At 40.0% G+C, this 18,808-nt stretch overlaps 1 protein-coding gene and 1 long non-coding RNA gene across 10 annotated transcripts in view; one reads left to right on the forward strand and one right to left on the reverse strand.

Moving 5' to 3' along the window:
• Window positions 1–18,808, forward strand: part of LOC118154464 (uncharacterized) — a 924,399-nt gene that overhangs the window by 362,906 nt on the left and 542,685 nt on the right. The window lies entirely within an intron of this gene.
• ARRDC4 (arrestin domain containing 4) lies at window positions 1,784–15,055 on the reverse strand. The gene is made up of 8 exons (XM_008998345.4): window positions 14,611–15,055; window positions 9,910–9,976; window positions 9,556–9,703; window positions 7,491–7,593; window positions 6,244–6,500; window positions 5,581–5,743; window positions 4,867–5,021; window positions 1,784–4,492 (listed from the first exon to the last, which is right to left on the reverse strand). Exons 1-8 carry the CDS (start codon window positions 14,915–14,917, stop codon window positions 4,436–4,438), a joined length of 1,257 nt encoding a protein of 418 aa, XP_008996593.3. The 5' UTR covers window positions 14,918–15,055; the 3' UTR covers window positions 1,784–4,435.

The raw sequence follows: 18,808 nt of genomic DNA on the forward strand, positions 1-18,808 counted from the left end.
CATAGAGCTATACACAACGACATACAGAAGAAAAATGATTGCATGCAAAGGCTGGCAAAATCCAAGTAAGGTCTAATCTCTAGTTCATCATATTCTCAATGTCCTGGTTTTGCTAATGTACTATAGTTATCATTGTGGGAGACTGGATGATGGGTATACATGGGACTTCCTTGAACTCTTATTGCAACTTCTTGTGAGTCTTTAATTATTTTATAATATAAAGGTAGAAACATAAATCTCTGTTGAAGAAAAGATTCTGGCAACTAAACACACTTGGAAGCAATTTAGTTAATAACTGGCTTCCTTTCAGGAGGCAGAGCTCTTAAATGTAATCACTGAAGACTCTTGATTTAGCATATGCTTAGTATCCAGGTCTGTAACTCTTAAAGGCTGTGTAACTGAAAGCAATAATTGTTCCTATCACTTTTATATAGGTTGTAGAATCAGGAAATTTCAGAGCAAGCAGCGACCACACTCTCAGGTTACAACTCTCTTGGTTTTGGTATCCTCATTTGAAATGGGAGGGCCTTTTTTCTAGTTTCTTTGCAGTGTCTTGCCTAGTTCTAAATTTCATAATACACATAAACTACAGAAGTTGTAATGGTAATCATAAATTTTGCCTCAGTATCGCATGAGACAAATATTTCAACTTACGTTGATTATAAATGTGGATACAGAAAGAACCTATTTATTATGTAATACCATCTATTAAAATAACTGGAGAGCAAACCAACTGGGTTCATTCTTACTCCTTAGTTCAGGAGGTAATTTTCCAAGACAGAGGGTCTGGGCAGTTTTCTTGAAATGACATACCATTACATCTTCCTTGTATAAAATACAGTGCTCATATCTACTGGAGTGTTTGTGTAGAAAGGGGTGGCTTACCTGGGTCAGTGTGTCCTAGGAAGGATCTCCTAAGTGTCCATGAGACCTTATGTTAGATATAGTGAACTCCCAAGTTTCTCTTCAAAGAATCAGTATGTCAGTTTTGTTCAGCTCTCTTATTTAATTCTCCATTTAAAAGTTTAACTTCCTGGTTCTCTGCATGCCCTTGTGTATTTCCTGCCAGTTCTAATTGGTAGTTACCTAAGTCACTCCTAGTCACCTGCTTTGACCTGTTCTGTAACCATCCTTCCCACAAAACTACCCAGCTCGTCACTCTGGTTCATACCCCTGCTCTTTTAAAAATAGCCAATTGGAATTAGCTTAAACTGTGTGGTCTAAGCCTAGCCAATAGGATGACACATCAGTAGGGGCTACTGGCATAGCCGGTAGGAATAACTCCTTCCCCTCCCTTGTCCAGGTGTGTGGTCACCATTGTTCCATCTGTGAGACACATCCTTCTATAGAAGTAAATTGCCTTGCTGAGAAAATTTATATTCAAGTGCTACTTCTTTTGTGGCACTGAAAAGTTACATATAACACGGCTAAATTGATCCTGTGCAGATTCTGGACAATCAAACATTCAAACTCAGGAGGCTTTAAAGAGTAACTCTTATAATTTGGGAATACATAGTGATATGCTTTTTTAATCAATATAGCTTTAGTTTCCTTAATCATCCCAACTACTTTTCATCATGGAAGGCTAAATTCAGACTACCTTGGGAAACTGGGCCCACTATAAAAAAACTCAGGTTCTAGGGCTGTTCCTCCCTCATGGTAACATGTCTAGAGAAAAGGATTTTAACTGCAGCAACATTTGCCTTTTTTGGTACTGAGTTCCCTCAGGTCTTGTAATAATTTAAATTTGAAAAAAAAAAAAAAAAACTAGCAACGCATAGCATTAGTGTAATAATTTTATTAATAAAAGGAACCCACGGGGTTCAAACAAGTGTACAAAATACAATCTTTATTTTTTTTTTCCTGTGGGTTAAATTGTTACATTTTTAATAATAAAAATAAAAAAGCTTTTGTAGTTAACTTATCAAAAACATAACTCCTGCCTATTTTTCCTATTGTGCAAAACAAAGACATAAAAAGTTTTGCCCACAGAAGGATTTTGTGCACCAAAAAATGCACATTTTCAATTTCAAAATTTCTGCATTAAAATGAAAATTCCAAGGCCACATTTTTGTTTTTGTAAACTAAACAAGAGCAAGAAGGGAATAAACAGGCAAATAACAGCAGCTAAATTTGTAATCTTCATTCCCAGATATTTTCTGTTTTGATGTAGAATTTTTCATATTCATAAAATGGTATCTTTAACCTAATGCTTAAGGTCAGGTATGCCAGTATCAGTTCAATAAGGCAAGTCACACCATTTAGCTATTCTGTTAAGTCCTACAAAGTTAGTTTAACTTCAGTTTACAGGGACATTTCATGGTTTAACTAAAAAAGGTGACAGAACAATCCTAGTGAAGGATTCCATTAAGTAGCTGCTTTTCTATATGGAGCCAAATAATTAAACTTTCTCTCTCTCCATAATGGGTTTGTTTCTTTCATTATGTTTTAGTATCATGGAGTCAAACAATGCCTCGACAAGGCATGAACTACAATTTAGAAGTCAATAAACAGTTGAAGATGATCTTTTCTAAAGTAAAAATAAAACTGTTTAGACAACACTTAAATACACATATCTACTTAAAGAGACACATAAGACAAAGCAAAATTTAAAAACCAAATCAAGGAATAACATTTTTTGTTACAATTTCAGTAGCACAATTACTGGTCTAACCGTTTTGCACTATGATTTTAAACCGTGGCTTACAATGAAAGAACTATGCATGATGATGCTTCCACGATTACAGAGAAGAGAGGTATGCCCAGAGGGTGAAAAGCATACATTTACCTAATATTTGTAGAAAATTCCCTGATCCAATGGCCGAACTTAAATACAAAATTTAACCTTAGAAAAACTTCTCTATTTTTGGCGAACATGTTGATTGAAAGAAAAATCAATCATTCTGTTGAATGAAGTACAGTATTCCGCAGGGGAAGCACCAGGGTTTCTAGATCAAACCCTTAGGACATGAAGAAAACTGAAGTCCTCTGCTGGTCCAAAATCTCTATCACAGGAATCCCTGGCTCCCTTCCACGTGTCCAGAAATGTTCTCAGCTCACAAAACCAACAGATGGAAGGAAAAGCAAGTGAACATGTGACCATGTAGGAAGTGAGTTGGGGACAGTAAAACACTGCTCAGACTTTTAGCAGCAACACAATCCTGTTGGTCTGAATATCCTGAGGTTAAATGATAATAAAATATTGCACCAACATAATAAAGAAAATCACAGTTTAAACAGAATTACTGAAGAACTGGAATAATGTACAAATGCAGCGACTGCCATCAGTAAACCTAAGTCTCTAGATAGGAATGAAAGTTGCATCTTTTTAAGAAATAGACTCCTACCGTCTTTTGGTTTGGTATTTGACATTCCCTTAGGTATACATAATGTTACTTCCATTTAATGCTAACCTTCTGAATTTTCCCCTTGAACCAGGTTCAGATTTAGGGATAGATGAGATGAGACTGCTGCTATAGACAGCAACCCCAAAGAAGGGTACTTAGGCCAAGAGATTTAAAACATGTCTCATAACCCCAGTAGAGGTAGGTTAGAAAAAGGCCTTTTCTTTTGGACTGTGTAGTTATGAAGGCATCCTGCTGATGCAACTTTTTCCTCTCCCTTCTTTCTCTGACATGCTCCTAGGTGAATAAGATAGGAAAAAAATTAAACATATACCCTGTTAAAGTACTTAAAGGGGGTAAAAAGTACAGCCTTCCACAAAACGTGTCTTCACACTGAAATTCATCTTTCCCCTCTGAACTGACAAGCTTTTCAAGAAACCCTTCCTTGGTTTCATAATACTGTGCTGCCAATTTATAAACTGCATTTTAGTCTACCATTGAAAGAATGAAAATTGTACATCTTCGTTAGGACCTCATATGACCATGATCTCAGGAAAAGATACTTTCAATGACTTTAGGCCTGAACACGGTAAGAAATCATGAAGAAAGACCTGAAAACGTCAGGGTCTCACTTCGTATTTGGAGTGGGCCATTTTTCTATTCATGCACACCCGTGTTTTGTTACCTTCTCCAAAATCAAGTCTTTACTCCTTCAGTTCATATCGCCTTCATTCCACTCTAAAACACCACGGGAAATTCCCACAGTGTTTCCACTGTTTACAGATTCCCTTCTCTGGTCAGCACAGGCACCCTTTCACTTACTGTATAACCATCAGGACTTGCATTACATTCTGAGACTTTGCACATCTTCATCCTGTCTTTTTAACAGGGATACAGACCATCATATAAACTTGTGCAGCAATCCTGTCGGCCCACTAGAAATTTCTCACATTCTTTGATTTCTATTGCCTTCAGTCTTGATGTTCATTTATGTTCTTAAGTTAATCTTTCCTCTCTCTTTCCCAAAAAGGCAGAAGGAAAAGAATCAACATTCTAATTTGATGATGAACACAGTGATTTCTGAAATATGTTCAGAGAATGAAGGAAACAGGCTGGGTCTCTTCTACATCGTTAGGGTGTGGATCAACCTGCAAAAAAGAGATCAGTGTTGTAGCATTCTTTAAAATGATTCTAGTATCTATTTCTAATTATATAATAGTTATATGCCACGTTGGTCAAAGCCTATTATTAGTAAGTCCCAGTAGGCAACGTTCTCTATATTCCATGGCCAAATAACATAATTAAAGGCAATCCACAATACTGTATATGATGCCAGAGATCACAAGGAAACAGTAAAAAAATTGACAAATGCATCAGTAATAATCTATTACCACTGTAAAAACAGATTTATATGTATCCCCTACTAATTATGAGTCATCAAGACACTGTAATAAATGGGTAACAAAAAATGATTATTTAAAAGTAATACAATAAAAGTAGAATTTTCTGTTGCTTTGCTTACCTCCGAATAAAGAGGTGGGGGTTGAAATCGGAATTCTTGTATGCAGGCAAACATAGGACAGCACACTTCTCCCTCACAGTTAGGGGGTTGAGGGTAAGGAGGAATGTGTCTAGAGAATTCTTCCTCTGATACCACATCTGCATAATTTGGTGGTGCTGAAACAGAAACGAAGTTGAAGTTAAGAAATCCACGTAAAAATTAATCTCAATTTTTAGCTCTTATAAAAACAAGAAACAGCTAAATTTGAAGATAAAAATACGGCATTCTTTCCCTCTGATCAGCAAGGTTTTATGCATATTACAATAAAAAATAGATTCTGCTTTTATTAAACCACTACTAATATTGACTATATAAGAGTCTCTTGAGAGATATGTCTCTTGAGTCTAGGTAACCAAGTATCACTGAAAATGACTACAGAAAATATATAACACATCATACTTTTGACTGTTTTTCATTGTTTTTCTATTACAAACAGGAATTAGGAAATGTACATCTTATTCCTGAATCTGCCATCAGCAGCTCTGCATCCTACATAAAGTTAAACTTGCAAAGTCCTTCCCAGAAATAATGTTTTATGATTTTTTAGTAGTAGCAATAAAGACAACTGCAGTAGCAGTACTAATTAACATCAGAGCACTTAATAGCTTTATATATCCTGTTCTTAGGTATTTTCTAGGTAGAACTTCATTATGAAAGAATGCCAAAATATTTTACCTTCAGGCTGTTCTGGCAGGGTCAGTGTCAACCAGCTCATATCCATACTGAACTGACTGGCAACGCTGGAGTTTCTGCTGCCAAAACCATTATATGGAATTGTACCAATCACTAATGGCAGTTCCAGCATCAATTTTTTAGCACCAGGAATATGAATGTACACCTAATATGCCAAAAATAAAAGAGAGAAAGGAACAAATAGAAGTTACACCTCCAGTAGATAGCCCAATTTATTTCTTTTATCATAAAAACAAATGCTTTTGTCACCTGCCACCACCCCCATCACAATTTTCAATTACCTTGATTAAACCAGATGAAGAGGACACAAAACATAGTGAATGCTCTGAGACAGAGCACTGTGTCCTTAACATGCATCGTTGTAGGTTCACATGGCTTACATAATAAATATAGAAAATCAAGGATATGTTTTCAATATAGCAAACATCCCTTAATGTACCTCAGTTCTCTTAGGGTATTTTATTAACTCCCCCGTGGGGAACAGTTTTTTTTTTACTAAAAACAGGGACCAATCTTCATATAGTCCCCAACTGGTGTTAATGCTGAAATAAAATGAAATTTTTATAGGCAACTCTACATATGCACAGTAACATGGTACCAGTTAGGGTCCATCATACATATATTTTTTTAAAGAGCTTTGCTTACAGCTAAGGAATAGTCCACTCTGATAATGCAGCAATCCAGGATGGATGGAGTAACAGGTGGAATTTTTAGAGTCTTCCCATTCCATGTGTCCGTGCTCCCAGAAGCGATGTGGTTTCCCCGCACATTGGCGACCATGTGTCGGATGGTCTTTGTTTTTCCACTAGCCAAGTATGTCTGGGTTTGGAAAATAGCAGCCTTTGGAACAATCAGACGAGAGGAACAATTCTCTATTTCTGCATAGATTGGAATAGCTTCTCCTAAAAAAAAAAAAAAAAACAAAACAGGGAGAATTCAGAGACTCTTCAAAAAGTTCTCACCACAATGGATTAGGACCATATAGCCGAAATGTTCCAAAATCACTTTAACAAATTCAGATGGAAAACATATTGTAAATTCAAGCCAGAGAAATAAAAATTCACTGCAGGTTGTGTAGATCTTATTTTCTAATTATTGCATTATTGACTTTTCTAATGTAGCAATATTACATTAGCAATTCTAAAGATATGTAAATGACCAGTGTCTATATAAATTAGAATAAGACATACAAATAAATGATTCAGGACTATGTTAAGTATAAAAGATCACTAACAAACTCATTAGTGCTTATCAAATTAAAATCTGCCCAACAGGAGAACAAAGGCTTTGCTTTTAAGGAATTAATAATGTTAAGGCACAAAAAGAATCAACGGATGGATTAGGCAAGTTTTATAACATTATTGCTCCACACCATACCATTCCATACCGAATTCCTTTCTGACAAGTCAGAATCCTGGAGCAGGAGCCAAATCCACTGCTGGAAATGGGCCCTTCACTAACGGCAGTTCCAGTAACAATCCGACTGTTATGTTTGTTAATATTCTACATTCTAGTCCCATGTATTTGCATATATCAAGCCAACATGAAATCAGAATGTCTAATAGCATTTCATACTCCAATAGCTCTCTTCTGAGCAATACAATCCTGGAGATTCTTTTGCAACATTAAAATCAGATGCTGGTATTTTCTCATTCCTCTAGTTATACTCTGTTACTAAAGTAACAGGATCAAAGTCAGAAAAAGACAGGAGTTTTACTGGAAACTATTCATCCATTTAAAAATATTTAAATATCCATTATTTATATCAAAAATGTATCACTATTCATGTTTAAAATACTATACAATTAGAAAAAACACTATTTAAAATCACTTAAAATTAGCTAAGAAAATGAATGAAATCTTTCATTTGGACTTTCAAGCATTTTGCTTACCATTACAGTATCCCTTTCTTTCAATTTTGGCACTCAGCGAGACTGGACCAGAAGTGAAAAACCAACAGCCAACCATTTTCTCTTGAGTTTTCAATACAGGGGTCTTGAAAATTTCAAACAATAAAACAACCTTAATTAAACCACTCCAGAGTACTCATAGAACTTAAAATTTTATCTTTCTTCATAGAATGGTTATAAAGAGATACCAAAAAATGAATGAAACTTTCTTATCCTCATATAATATATTAGGCAAAATGTGTACGAAAACACAGGTGGTGTTAAGACTCTCTTTTGAGGAAAACTTAGTGAATTTTCAGATTCAAAAATTAGCATGACACCATCTTATTTTACCCCGAAGTCATTATATTTCCAGGAAATAATATACCATCTTTTTTTTAAAAAGGCAAAAGCTATATTAATACTTATAAACATGACAAAACTATTTTTAAGGCTATATATATAAAAGTCAGGTGGAAGGATAAATGATAGAATAATCAATAATCAGAACACTATATTTATTTTGGCATTTAAGAAATGGAATAAGCAAACAGCCTTTTCCCCCACTTACTTCAAAATGCATTATCAAGCAGAAATTTCAGGTGTCCTTAATTGGAATGGTTTTGGGGCTTTGTATAATGGTGCAATAACATGTGTACTGTTAACAGTTCTGAAAAGCTTATTAAACATACTATCTCACTATAGTATTCTATAGTGTCAAGAGAAATTACTACAAGATTTACAATATTCAGTTTACAAGTTACACACACCAGTGCTTCCTGTAAGACCCAGTTACTAGCAATATTTTTTTTCTTATATAAAGAACAGTGAAGGAGCAACAGTGTCTGTTTTTGGCAAAGACAAATCCCTTTAAATCAATTCCCACAATGGTCATAAAAATGTTAAGAATATTTAACCTCTCAATTCTAAGTAGTTTTTAAAAATACAAGCTATTTAGCACCACTAATTTTCAAAACTGGTTTTAAAGCAGCTGTTAAAGTCACAGCTATAATCCAGGCCAGCTGGGTGCTAGCTATTTTATGATTCTGACCACAAGAGGCCATATAATCACATATCTGCTATCTTTTCATAATCTCAAGGTGAACATTAAAGTAAATTCTATTTCTTTTTCATGTGAAAATAAGACTTCAACAACAACTTTTAACTGCTAGCTTTTTCCTTGTCTTTAAAAACGCAGGCTAGAAAAAGAAACCTCCAACACGAAAAATACATCTTTGTCACATCAGTATCATGATGGAAAGTTTAAATTATCTCAGTATTTTCTATGAAGTAAAAAAAAAATCATTCATTCATATTTAAATGAAGAACCATTAGGTCCTAGTAGCTATCATGAAAGTACAAGGTATAATTTTATATTATTTTGATAATATGGGTTTAGATAAAAGAATCTAGCTCATTAGCTCCCATCTTGCCTATTCTGTTGTTACTTATAGCCTGATCTTTCTTATCAGTCTACAGTATTTCTGGTGATTATTAGAAGTTCAATGCTTTAATGTGGCCAAATCTGTCATAAGGAAATGATAAGTGAAAGGATCTCGGCAGCAGCTGCATGCACTTACTTCATGTTAGAAAATGACATGCAGAATGGAAGGATACATAGCATAATGGCCTGAGCTTCAATAACAGGCTGGGCATGATTAATGCTCTTCCATAATTACTGTTCCTCAACCTGCTATTACTGAGGAGTTTAGAATACCCCAGTCCTGTAAATGTGGCCGCTCTGGTAAAAGTAACTACTCTCTGTGTGTGCATTATTGTTATTAAGCCTTATTAATGCATTTCAAGCCTGTGTAACTTTTTGGCAAAAGAAGCCCTGAACAGCAGGGACAACATAATCAATAGTATTAACACACACAATTTGTAATTTGTCCAACCTAGAATCATATATTTATAGTGAATGCCTTTGGGTTACAAGATTGTGTTTTCCAAGCCATCAGAAAGTGACAGGACAGACTATCAGTAAACTGGGCTAAATATAGATCCCACTATTGAAAGAAAGGAGGTAGGGAGGTAAGGAGGAAGAGGAAGAGAAAGAGGAAGAACTTACTAATAATGCTGGTGTGTTGACATCAACATGACTTACGACCTGGAGGTCCCGCTTTACACTCTGATCAGGTACCTTGGGTCGTTCCAACACTGCCCGCACACAGTACTGAATGCTTCCGTATTTCCCAGTAAATGAGGTGACCAGAGGTCTGAAACAAACCAAATACATTAATTATGAGTTCCCAAAAAGGCATGGTTTAAAATGTTTTAAGTTGGGGAAAAAAAAGAGTAAGTCTATTTAGGGACATACAGTATAAACATGCATACTTGAGAATCAGAAGATACGTAGTGCTGACACATTTGGATGGACATATTGCAGAGAAAGACAACCACAAAATGATATAGTTTCACTTACTCAGATGGAAGTTGAAAGCGAAATGGAAATTCATGTTTTCCAGGCTGTAATAAAATGATGCCTTCACCTACAAGAGATTATATTTTATTTTAATGGAAAATGGATAGTATTAGATCAATAGTTTTCACAATGTAAATAATTTTTAAGGAAGTTTTTCTGACTACAAAATGCAGCATAGCAGTATACTCCCAAGAGTTCATTAAACAAATTTAGAGAATTAAATTTGAGTGTGTGTGTGTGTGTGTGTGTGTGTGTGTTTTAGATGGGGTCTTGTTCTGTTACCCAGGCCAGTGCTACCTGGGCTCAAGCCGTTTTCCTGCCTCAAACTCCCAAGGAGTTGGGACTACAGGCATGTGCCATGATTCTTGACTAATTTTTAGTAATTCTTTGCAGAGATGGGGTCTTGCTATATTACCCAAGCTGGTCTCTAACTCCTGGCCTCACATAATTCTCCCACTGTGGACTCCCAAAACACTAAGCTTATAGGCATGAGCTACTGCATCTGGCCAGTTTTTGCGAAGTACCACAACACACATACATATACACATATATTCCACTCTCAAATAGACCAATTATTAAAGTGGGAAGGCCCAGAATGCCAGCATACATATATATGTGTATATATACATATGTATGTGCACATGTGTTTATGTAAAAATCACAACTGTTTACCTCCATTCTATTATACTAATAGGAAATACCAGCATTAAATTGGACCAAAAACTAATTTAGCAAAAGGCAGCTTTATTTTGGCTATACCTGAAACATCACACTGAGTATTTCCGAGCAGAGATGGAAAAGGAAGTGAAAACTTTATGAATATTATTAGTACTGGGTATAACACAAAACAGCCAAACCAACAAGGCAAGTTATTAAGTAAGTCGTGTATGTATCCTTGAGCTCTCCAGAGTTTCTTGGTGGCTAACTTGGCATACAGAAAGGGCTTTACCAAGCATGGTCAATGACCTTTTTGCAGCGATGGGTTGCCAGCTCCATTTTATTTCATGCAAAAGCTTATCATCATTGGATTGTGAGAAGGCCAAAATGCAGGGTGTGGAGAGACTGTGTAAGGCCAGAGGCACCACTGAAACCTCTGAGGAAGGCACCAAGACAACGTTTAATTCAGATCCAGAGTAGACTCCATAGCTTTCACGGTTGGTCAGGGGGCTCTCTTGAGAGACTTAAACACTCCTTTCATTCCATGCTCAGATTTAATATTAAATCCCCTTACTGTGGATAGGATAAATAAGAGGAAGAAATGGGAGCACAGAGATAGAACTCTGAGATTTGCCTGGTCATCTGACATTAAAATGAAGATTTCTATGGTATCCATGCACCGAAAAAAATTTTTAAAGAAAAGCAATGAGTAGTGAAATGGGAATGTTTTGTCCCTTAAATTAACGTTTTATTTTATGATCTTAAGTCAGCTGACATTTCAACCTTGTACTTTTAGAAAAATAGGAACATATTATTGACCCATTAAGTCTTTTGAATCTATCCCTGATTTTTAATGTGCTAACATTAGGGGGGGATAAAAAAATAACACACCTGCCACTTAAATTCATTCAAATACTCCACAGGTGAATGACTGGAGGCAAAGTGAAAAACAAGTTACAGGGGCATGAGATCATGTTAAATGACAGGGGCAGGGCATGCCCCAGTGGCTGAGGTGTGCTCAGGAAGGTTACAGCACAGCTACAGTACCAGGGCCCAGGGAGGCATCTGGACCTGACAGCTGTGGAGTGAAAGACTCAAAGCAATCCTAGTGCTCCTCAAAGAGCTCGGCTGAAGTTCTGATTTGAATAGATTACAGAACATGACCAAGTATTTACAAACGTTTAAAAATGCAGATTTCATTTGAGTTCAAAATTTATAGTGCTTAGATTTCTGGCACTGTGGATAATCCTCAAATAGATTGGAGGAGGAAAGATCACTGCTTGTACACAAGTAATGACCACAGAGTGCTAGAACCTAGGGCATCCACACAGGAACATGGGTGGCCCTGACATCTTCAGGACCTGAGAGCTGGAATGGAGACAGGTAGGAAAGGAAATGTAGAGAAGGGAATAGCATGAGGAAGAGTATCGCAGGCATGTTTGGGGAACAGAGTTGCCCAAAGGAAAGAGAGATGAAGTTCCCCTTTCATTAAAAAACAAATTGACTGTTATTCCAGCACTTTGGGAGGCTGAGGTGGGCGGATCAGGAGGTCAGGAGCTCAAGACCAGTCTGGCCAACATAGTGAAACAATGTCTCTACTAAAAATACAAAAAATTAGCCAGGTGTGGTGGTGTGCACCTGTAATTTCAGCTACTTGGAAGGCTGAGGCAGGAGAATCACATGAACCTGGCAGGCGGAGGTTGCAATGAGCCAAGATCACGACATTGCACTCCAGCCTGGGTGGGCGACAGTGCCAAGACTGTCTCAAAGAGAAACAAACAAAAAGAAACAAATTGACATAGGAACTGTGTCATTTAAAATGAGACTTTTAACCATCTCAAAACATAAACAGGAAAAAGAGATGGAAAAACTGATACAGATGGGTTACAATATTTGGAATTCAACCTTTGTTTTTATTGCTTTTAATGTCAAAGGTTCACAAGCTGAACCATGTGCCCATTTCTGCTTCTTCCCCAACTGCTCATTATTTCTGTCTTGTATACTGAGCACTATGAAGTCACAGAAAATTGTTTCCATCGCTAATGGTCTTACAGCCAAAGCCCATAATCACAGGTTTTGCTGAGCCCTGAGATGCAGAAGACCATTACAGAGGCAGAGACTGGGGCTCAGGAGGGGTGAGGGACTTACCTAAGGTCACACTGCTGGTGGGTGACCAAGAACTGAAACCAACTCTCTGACTCTGTCTTGTCTTTCTACTACAATTTCTCAATAAAAATATGAAGAAAATCAATCACAGTGATAGCAAGTAGTTGGATTAGATTAACGATGTCAAAGAGTTATCTGGGGAGCATTTGTGAAAATAGATCTCAGTGCTACATGATATGGATTTCTAAAAATCTCAGGTGATAGAAACACAGCCAGAATCTATACTGTGTCAAGTTGCTAACTTCTTCCAAGCTATAGATATTAGGGGTGATTTATTTTTTCCCTCAACTAAAAGAGACTATGATTTTAAGCAAAATATAATTGTTGTCAATATGTGCTACGATACATTCTAAAACAAGCTGAAGATTTTCAGATTGTCTAGGTTTTTACATTCTGTTCCATCAGAAGGAAGAAACATGACGTGTGAATTAAAAAAACTACTTGTTAGTTCAGATCTTACCAAAGCAGTTTTCTTACTGCTAATTCCAGGCTCAACAGCTTTTAATTTTACATCTATTTACTTGATAGCTATAGGCCCAGAGATGGAGTCCAAAGTCCTGGACAAAAATCAATGTATGTCTCTCTCTCCCAAGGGACTTCACTCCATTCAGCCATCTTGAAAATCGTGTTGTCCGCTTCCACTTGGGGAGGCATGCCTGGGCTGATCCTGAAAGCCATACCGAGGATTGTGCGTGAAGGAGTAAGAACTATCAGTAACACACAGTTCCCATCGATCCAAAAAGGCAGTATGGAGTCCAAATACGGTTTTCCTTACTACAATTTTGGGATCACCCAGATAATCACATACCTTGAGGACTTCACTGTGTCCATCGCAGGATAAGGCAATACCACACATTCTGTTATATTTTGTCTAAGACGTAGCACGGGCTTAGGTATAATGCGTTTACTCTTCAAGGACAGGAGGTCCGTAACATTATTTTATTTGATAGATAAAAGCTCGTGGCAAAAAAGGTAAAAGTTTAAAATAGTTTCCATCCATGAAATAAGGGTAAGCCTCATGGTTCTTAGTATTCTCTTGATTAAATAGATCCAATTTTGGCATCTAATATTAAGGAAAAACTCATGTAGTGTGTGCCCACATGGGTATTTCTGGAAAAGTGGACATCTTGAACTGGACTTCACCAAAGTGAGCAGGAAGGGAAATCCAGACATGTCCAGATGCCCTTGTTTCTAAAGGCCTTTTGAGTGGAGAGAAGTGTAGGAGAGAGGAAGAGGAAGGGAGGAGGAGGGGAGGAGGAGGATGGGGAAGAAGAGGATGCGGAGGAAACAGTAGCAGTATCAGGTAGAGGCACAACTCTTAAGTTGCCCTGCTCCGCAGAAGACGGAAACCAAGCATGATGGTCAGGTCTAGAAACACTTCGTTTGGATTTCTACCCCTCAGGAATTACTTCCCTCTTCCCAAAACCAAATTTCTGCTAATTCATCATGAACCATTTATCGTGTCCAGGATAGGAAGGAGTGGAGGCCGTAAGACACAGGCACCGCAGAAGGGAACCCCACAGCCGCCGGTTCCACCCTCCCTTCCTCGGGCCATCAAGAACAGGACCAAGCTCCACGGATCCCCCACTGTCCAATCACAGGTTCTCACGGTACCCAATGGCCCCCTCCCCTCGCGGTCCTAGAAAATCCGGGGCCACTGGTCCCAGTCAGGCCGGTAGGGCCAGGGGCAGGGCGCCAGGCAGAGCTGCGCACCCAGGGCGCGCTGTCTCCCAGTGCCCGCGAGGCTGGGCTGGACCCCACCTCCGGAAGCCCGCTCTGATCTCACCTGCCAGGTGGGCATCCCGCCGGCGCGCGGCCTCCTGGCCCCTCCCGGCCCCGCAGCCTGCGAGGGAACCCCAAACGCTTGCCTGCGCTTACCGGCCGGGGGCTCCCGCAGGCTGAGGCGCACATTCAGGTACTCCACCTCGGAAGAGACAGCCAGGGCCGCGGCACTGGCCGAGGCGCGGGGACAGGTACTAGGGCCCCAGGCGGCGGTGGCGCGGCCGTGGGCCTCCAGTCGCAGCGCGCGCAGGGCCACCGGCTCGGTCGCCTCTAGCAGCACGTGCCCGGCCACCGTCTCGCCGCTCGAGTAGCAGCCCTTGCGTTCGTCCTCGAACACCAGACCCAGGCTCTTCACGCGGCCCTCGCCGCCCACAGCCGCCGCACACCCCGCCTCGCCGCCCATCCCGCCCGGCGACGCGTCCCCGCCCCGGAGGTCGACAGAGGCTTGGAGCCGGGGTTGCGAGCACAGCGGCGCCGCTGTCACAGGCGCCAGCAGCAAGCTGAGGCCGCCACTGCAGCCGTGCGGTACCCGGTGGAGCGCAGCCTCGCCAAGGGGCCTATCGCTTTAACAAACCCAGTTGGGGCTGGAAAGGGGCCGGGATAGCCCACCTCCGGCGGGCGGCCATAGGTCCCCTGCGAGCCCTGCTTCTTGCTGATTCGTTGTAGATGGCCACTGAGTCATTTCATTGGCGCTCCCACGCGTGGGTTGGCGCAGGATGGCCGTGCGTGATCAGGGAGTGTTGGCCAATCGGGAGGCTCCGGAGTGCACGTGTACAGGCCGTTTACTGGCTGAGGTCAGGCGCAGTCCTGGGGCTCGGGCCAATAGTGAGGCGGTGCGCCCATGTGGACAGACAGTGGGAAACAATATCTGTCAGGGAGGGGGCGAAACAGGGTATCTCAGACTCTCAGTGTGTCAGCGGTTCCCATAGTTACGAACGGGGGCGGGGTTTCTCGCAGCGTAAGGACTTTGCAGGAGTCACTGGGTTCTCCCTAGAGGAAGTAGTTGTGGCTGTAACCAGCTTGTGTTTATGATTACATCTGCGATACTCGAGTGGAAGTAGATGCTCTGGGAAATGGAACCCCGCAATGTTTCCTTTTGAGACCTTGTGGGACTGCCTCATCAAGACTTTAATGGATGACTTGGAATCTTCTAACCTCCAGGTTTTCGATCCCCACCTCTCCCAGGTTTCAGAATTCCCAGCCTATGTAAGAGCCACAGATAAGAAAAATGAGGGCTGTGTTTCTAAACCTGATACATCCCCTGAGGATTCTCTTACGCTCCGCAGTATCGCTGTTTGGAATAGCTGGAACTGTGATTCTTCCTGCTCTAAATAAGGTCATGAATCATATTGTTTTTCAACAACATCTATCACTCAAGTTTCTGCCCCACCTGAAAGTATTTCGTGACCTCAGTATTGTATCCACAAAAATTCCCAACTGCCTTGATGACTTGTTCTCTACGCCCACGGTTCCTCTGGCTTGTCCTTTTTCATTTTCATTTTTAACCTTCCATTCTTTTTAGGTTCTGTTTTTTACCATCTAGCGTAGCTGTCATTTGCCTGCCATCACTTTCTTAACTTTTAAGTTGTCTCCTTATCCATTCCATTTTTGTGAGCTGTTATCATGTATTGATTAATGTCACAATGAAGTTTAACAATTTTCCTTAAGAAAAAAAAAACCTCAGAGTAAAGGTTGCTCTACTACCCTCATTGAGTTTAGATTATTAATGTGGAACTTTTTTTTTTTTTTTTTTTTTTTGAGATGGAGTTTCGCTCTTGTTACCCAGGCTGGAGTGCATGGCGCGATCTCGGCTCCCCGCAACCTCCGCCTCCTGGGTTCAGGCAATTCTCCTGCCTCAGCCTCCTGAGTAGCTGGGATTACAGGCATGCGCCACCATGCCCAACTAATTTTTTGTATCTTTAGTAGAGACGGGGTTTCACCATGCTGACCAGGATGGTCTCGATCTGTTGACCTCGTGATCCACCCGCCTCGGCCTCCCAAAGTGCTGGGATTACAGGCTTGAGCCACCGTGCCTGGCCGGAACTTTTATAAAGTTTTATAAGTTCAAAATTTTCTTATTACCTCTCAGAGAAAGGGGAAAAGTCACAAATTAGGCTTTGCATAAAGTTCTGAAATAGTTGCTATTTTCTGACCATTTTGTCTAGTATATTCCCCAATATGCTCTTGCTCTGCCTACTTTTTTTTTTCAATAACACACCCTGACCTTACGTGTTTATTTGTGTATTACCCATCCCACTCGCTTGAAACATAGAACTTGTTCTCATTCATTTTTTGACCTCCAGATCCTAACACAGATCTTAGCATCCAGTAACTGCACGGTAAATGTTGACTGACAGAATGATGTATTCCAACCATGTAGTATTATTGGCTCTGCAATAAATGAGTAGTATTCTGCCTCATATCCTACTAAACTTTTACTGTCTGGAGGCAGTGGTTCCCTCCAAATTAAGTGGCTGGTAGAGGGGGAAAGGACAATGGTCTTAACAGTGATGAAAGGGCAGAATGGCAGATGTTGCATAGAGTAATGGCAAGACCAGACTCTCTGGTCTCATTTAAGAATAGTTTTGGCTACAGGTAACAACAGAATGTGTGACCAACACACATTCTGCCTTTAAGAATATTTCTTGTTAACGAGAGGAAAAGATTAGTAGTAAAGTATGGACTCTTAGGCTGGTTCATCAGACTCCTCACCTTTCTCCTTGACATACTCCACTCCCTTCAGGCTAGAAGGGATTACTGCTGCTCTGAAACAACAGAGTTCGGGACATAAGGCAAGGGAGGATCTGCAAACAAACAAACAAAAATTCTCTCTTCTCTCAGAAGGAAGATATATTTATATTCTAGATGCCCCCAAGAGACTTCTTACATGTCACTGGCCAAAACTGAGTAATATGTCCACCTGTAGATTATTGACTGGCAAAAATAAGTAGGATTTTTACAATTCACTTAGACCAGTGATTCTTCTCTGGGTGCTGAACACAATCAGGGCTCTGTTAACAAGGCAGAGGGGCAGATGGCTGTTGAGCAGTCAACATTATAGAACCATTTGAGTGGCTTGAGTAGGTCTGGCCAAATTTGCTGTAGAGCAGAGCTGCCCTAGCCATGCATTAAGAGAATGTGTAAATAAAAAATATTCTATGACTAGAGAGAAGGTAATTTATATGGCAACTCACCTCATTCACAGATAAAATTCCATTTTTGCTGTGTATACATTACAATGAATATTCAAGTTCAGCTAATATTAATAGAGCAGCATATGACAGTTTAAAAAAATCCAATCTGACAATCTCTTTTAATTGGCATGTTATCACTTACATGTAACGTGATCTTCAATAATGTTGGTGCTGTAACTTGAGTGCCCAAAATTCATAAGTTGAAATCCTAACACTCAAGATGATGGTATTGGGAGGTAGGGCCTTTGGGAGGTAATTAGGTCATGAATTCAGAGCCCTCATAAGTGGGATTAGTGCCCTTAGAAAAGAAGCCCAAGAGAGAATTCTCACCCTTTCCCCCACTTGAGGCCATAGAAGGCACCATCTATGAAGATGCAGGTTGCTGTGAGTTAGATATGGTTTGTTTCCACCAAAACTCATACTGAGATTTGATGCCCGATGTGGTGGTGTTGGGAGGTGGGACCTAGTGGAAGGTGTTTGGGTCCTTGGGGTGGATCCCTCATGAATAGTGTAACACCCTCTGGCACGAGTGAGTGAGTTCTTGCTCTCATGGGACTGGATTTGTTCTCACGGAGCAGATTGGTAAAAAGAGTGTTGTCCATTTCTCTCTCTTGCTTCTTCTCTCTCCATGTGATCTCTTTGTGGATGCCTGCTCCTCTTCTGCTTTCTACCATTAGAGGAAGCTGCCTGAGTTTCTTACCAGATGCAGCTGTCCAATCTTAAACTTTTTGACCACCAGAATCATGAGTTAAATCAACCACTTTTTTTTTTAATATTACCCTAGCCTCAGGTATTCTGTTACAGCAACACTAAATAGACTAACGAGGCTGCGTGTGGTGGCCAACACCTGTAATCTCACCACATTGGGAGGCCAAGTTGGGCAGATCACTTGAGCTCAGGAGTTCAAGACCAGCATGGGCAATATGACAAAACCCTGTCTCTACAAAAGATACAAAAATTAGCTGGGTATGGTGGCAAGTGCCTGTAGTTCTAGCTGCTTAGGAAGTTGAGGCAGGATTATTGCTTGAGCCCAGGAGGTCCAGGCTGTGGTGAGCCAAGATTGTGACCCTGCCCTCCAGCCTTGGTCACAGAGTGAGACC

The sequence above is a fragment of the Callithrix jacchus genome, chromosome 6 (genome assembly GCF_049354715.1).
Source record: "Callithrix jacchus isolate 240 chromosome 6, calJac240_pri, whole genome shotgun sequence".
Taxonomy (NCBI): domain Eukaryota; kingdom Metazoa; phylum Chordata; class Mammalia; order Primates; family Cebidae; genus Callithrix; species Callithrix jacchus.

Coding starts and splice junctions, on each gene's coding strand:
- ARRDC4 (XM_008998345.4), bottom strand. CDS start 14,917: ATGGGCGGCGAGGCGGGGTGTGCGGCGGCTGTGGGCGGCGAGGGCCGC. Junction 9,977..14,610: donor CCTGCGGGAGCCCCCGGCCG/GTAAGCGCAGGC, acceptor AATCTCTTGTAG/GTGAAGGCATCATTTTATTA. Junction 5,744..6,243: donor GAGTGGACTATTCCTTAGCT/GTAAGCAAAGCT, acceptor TTGGCATATTAG/GTGTACATTCATATTCCTGG.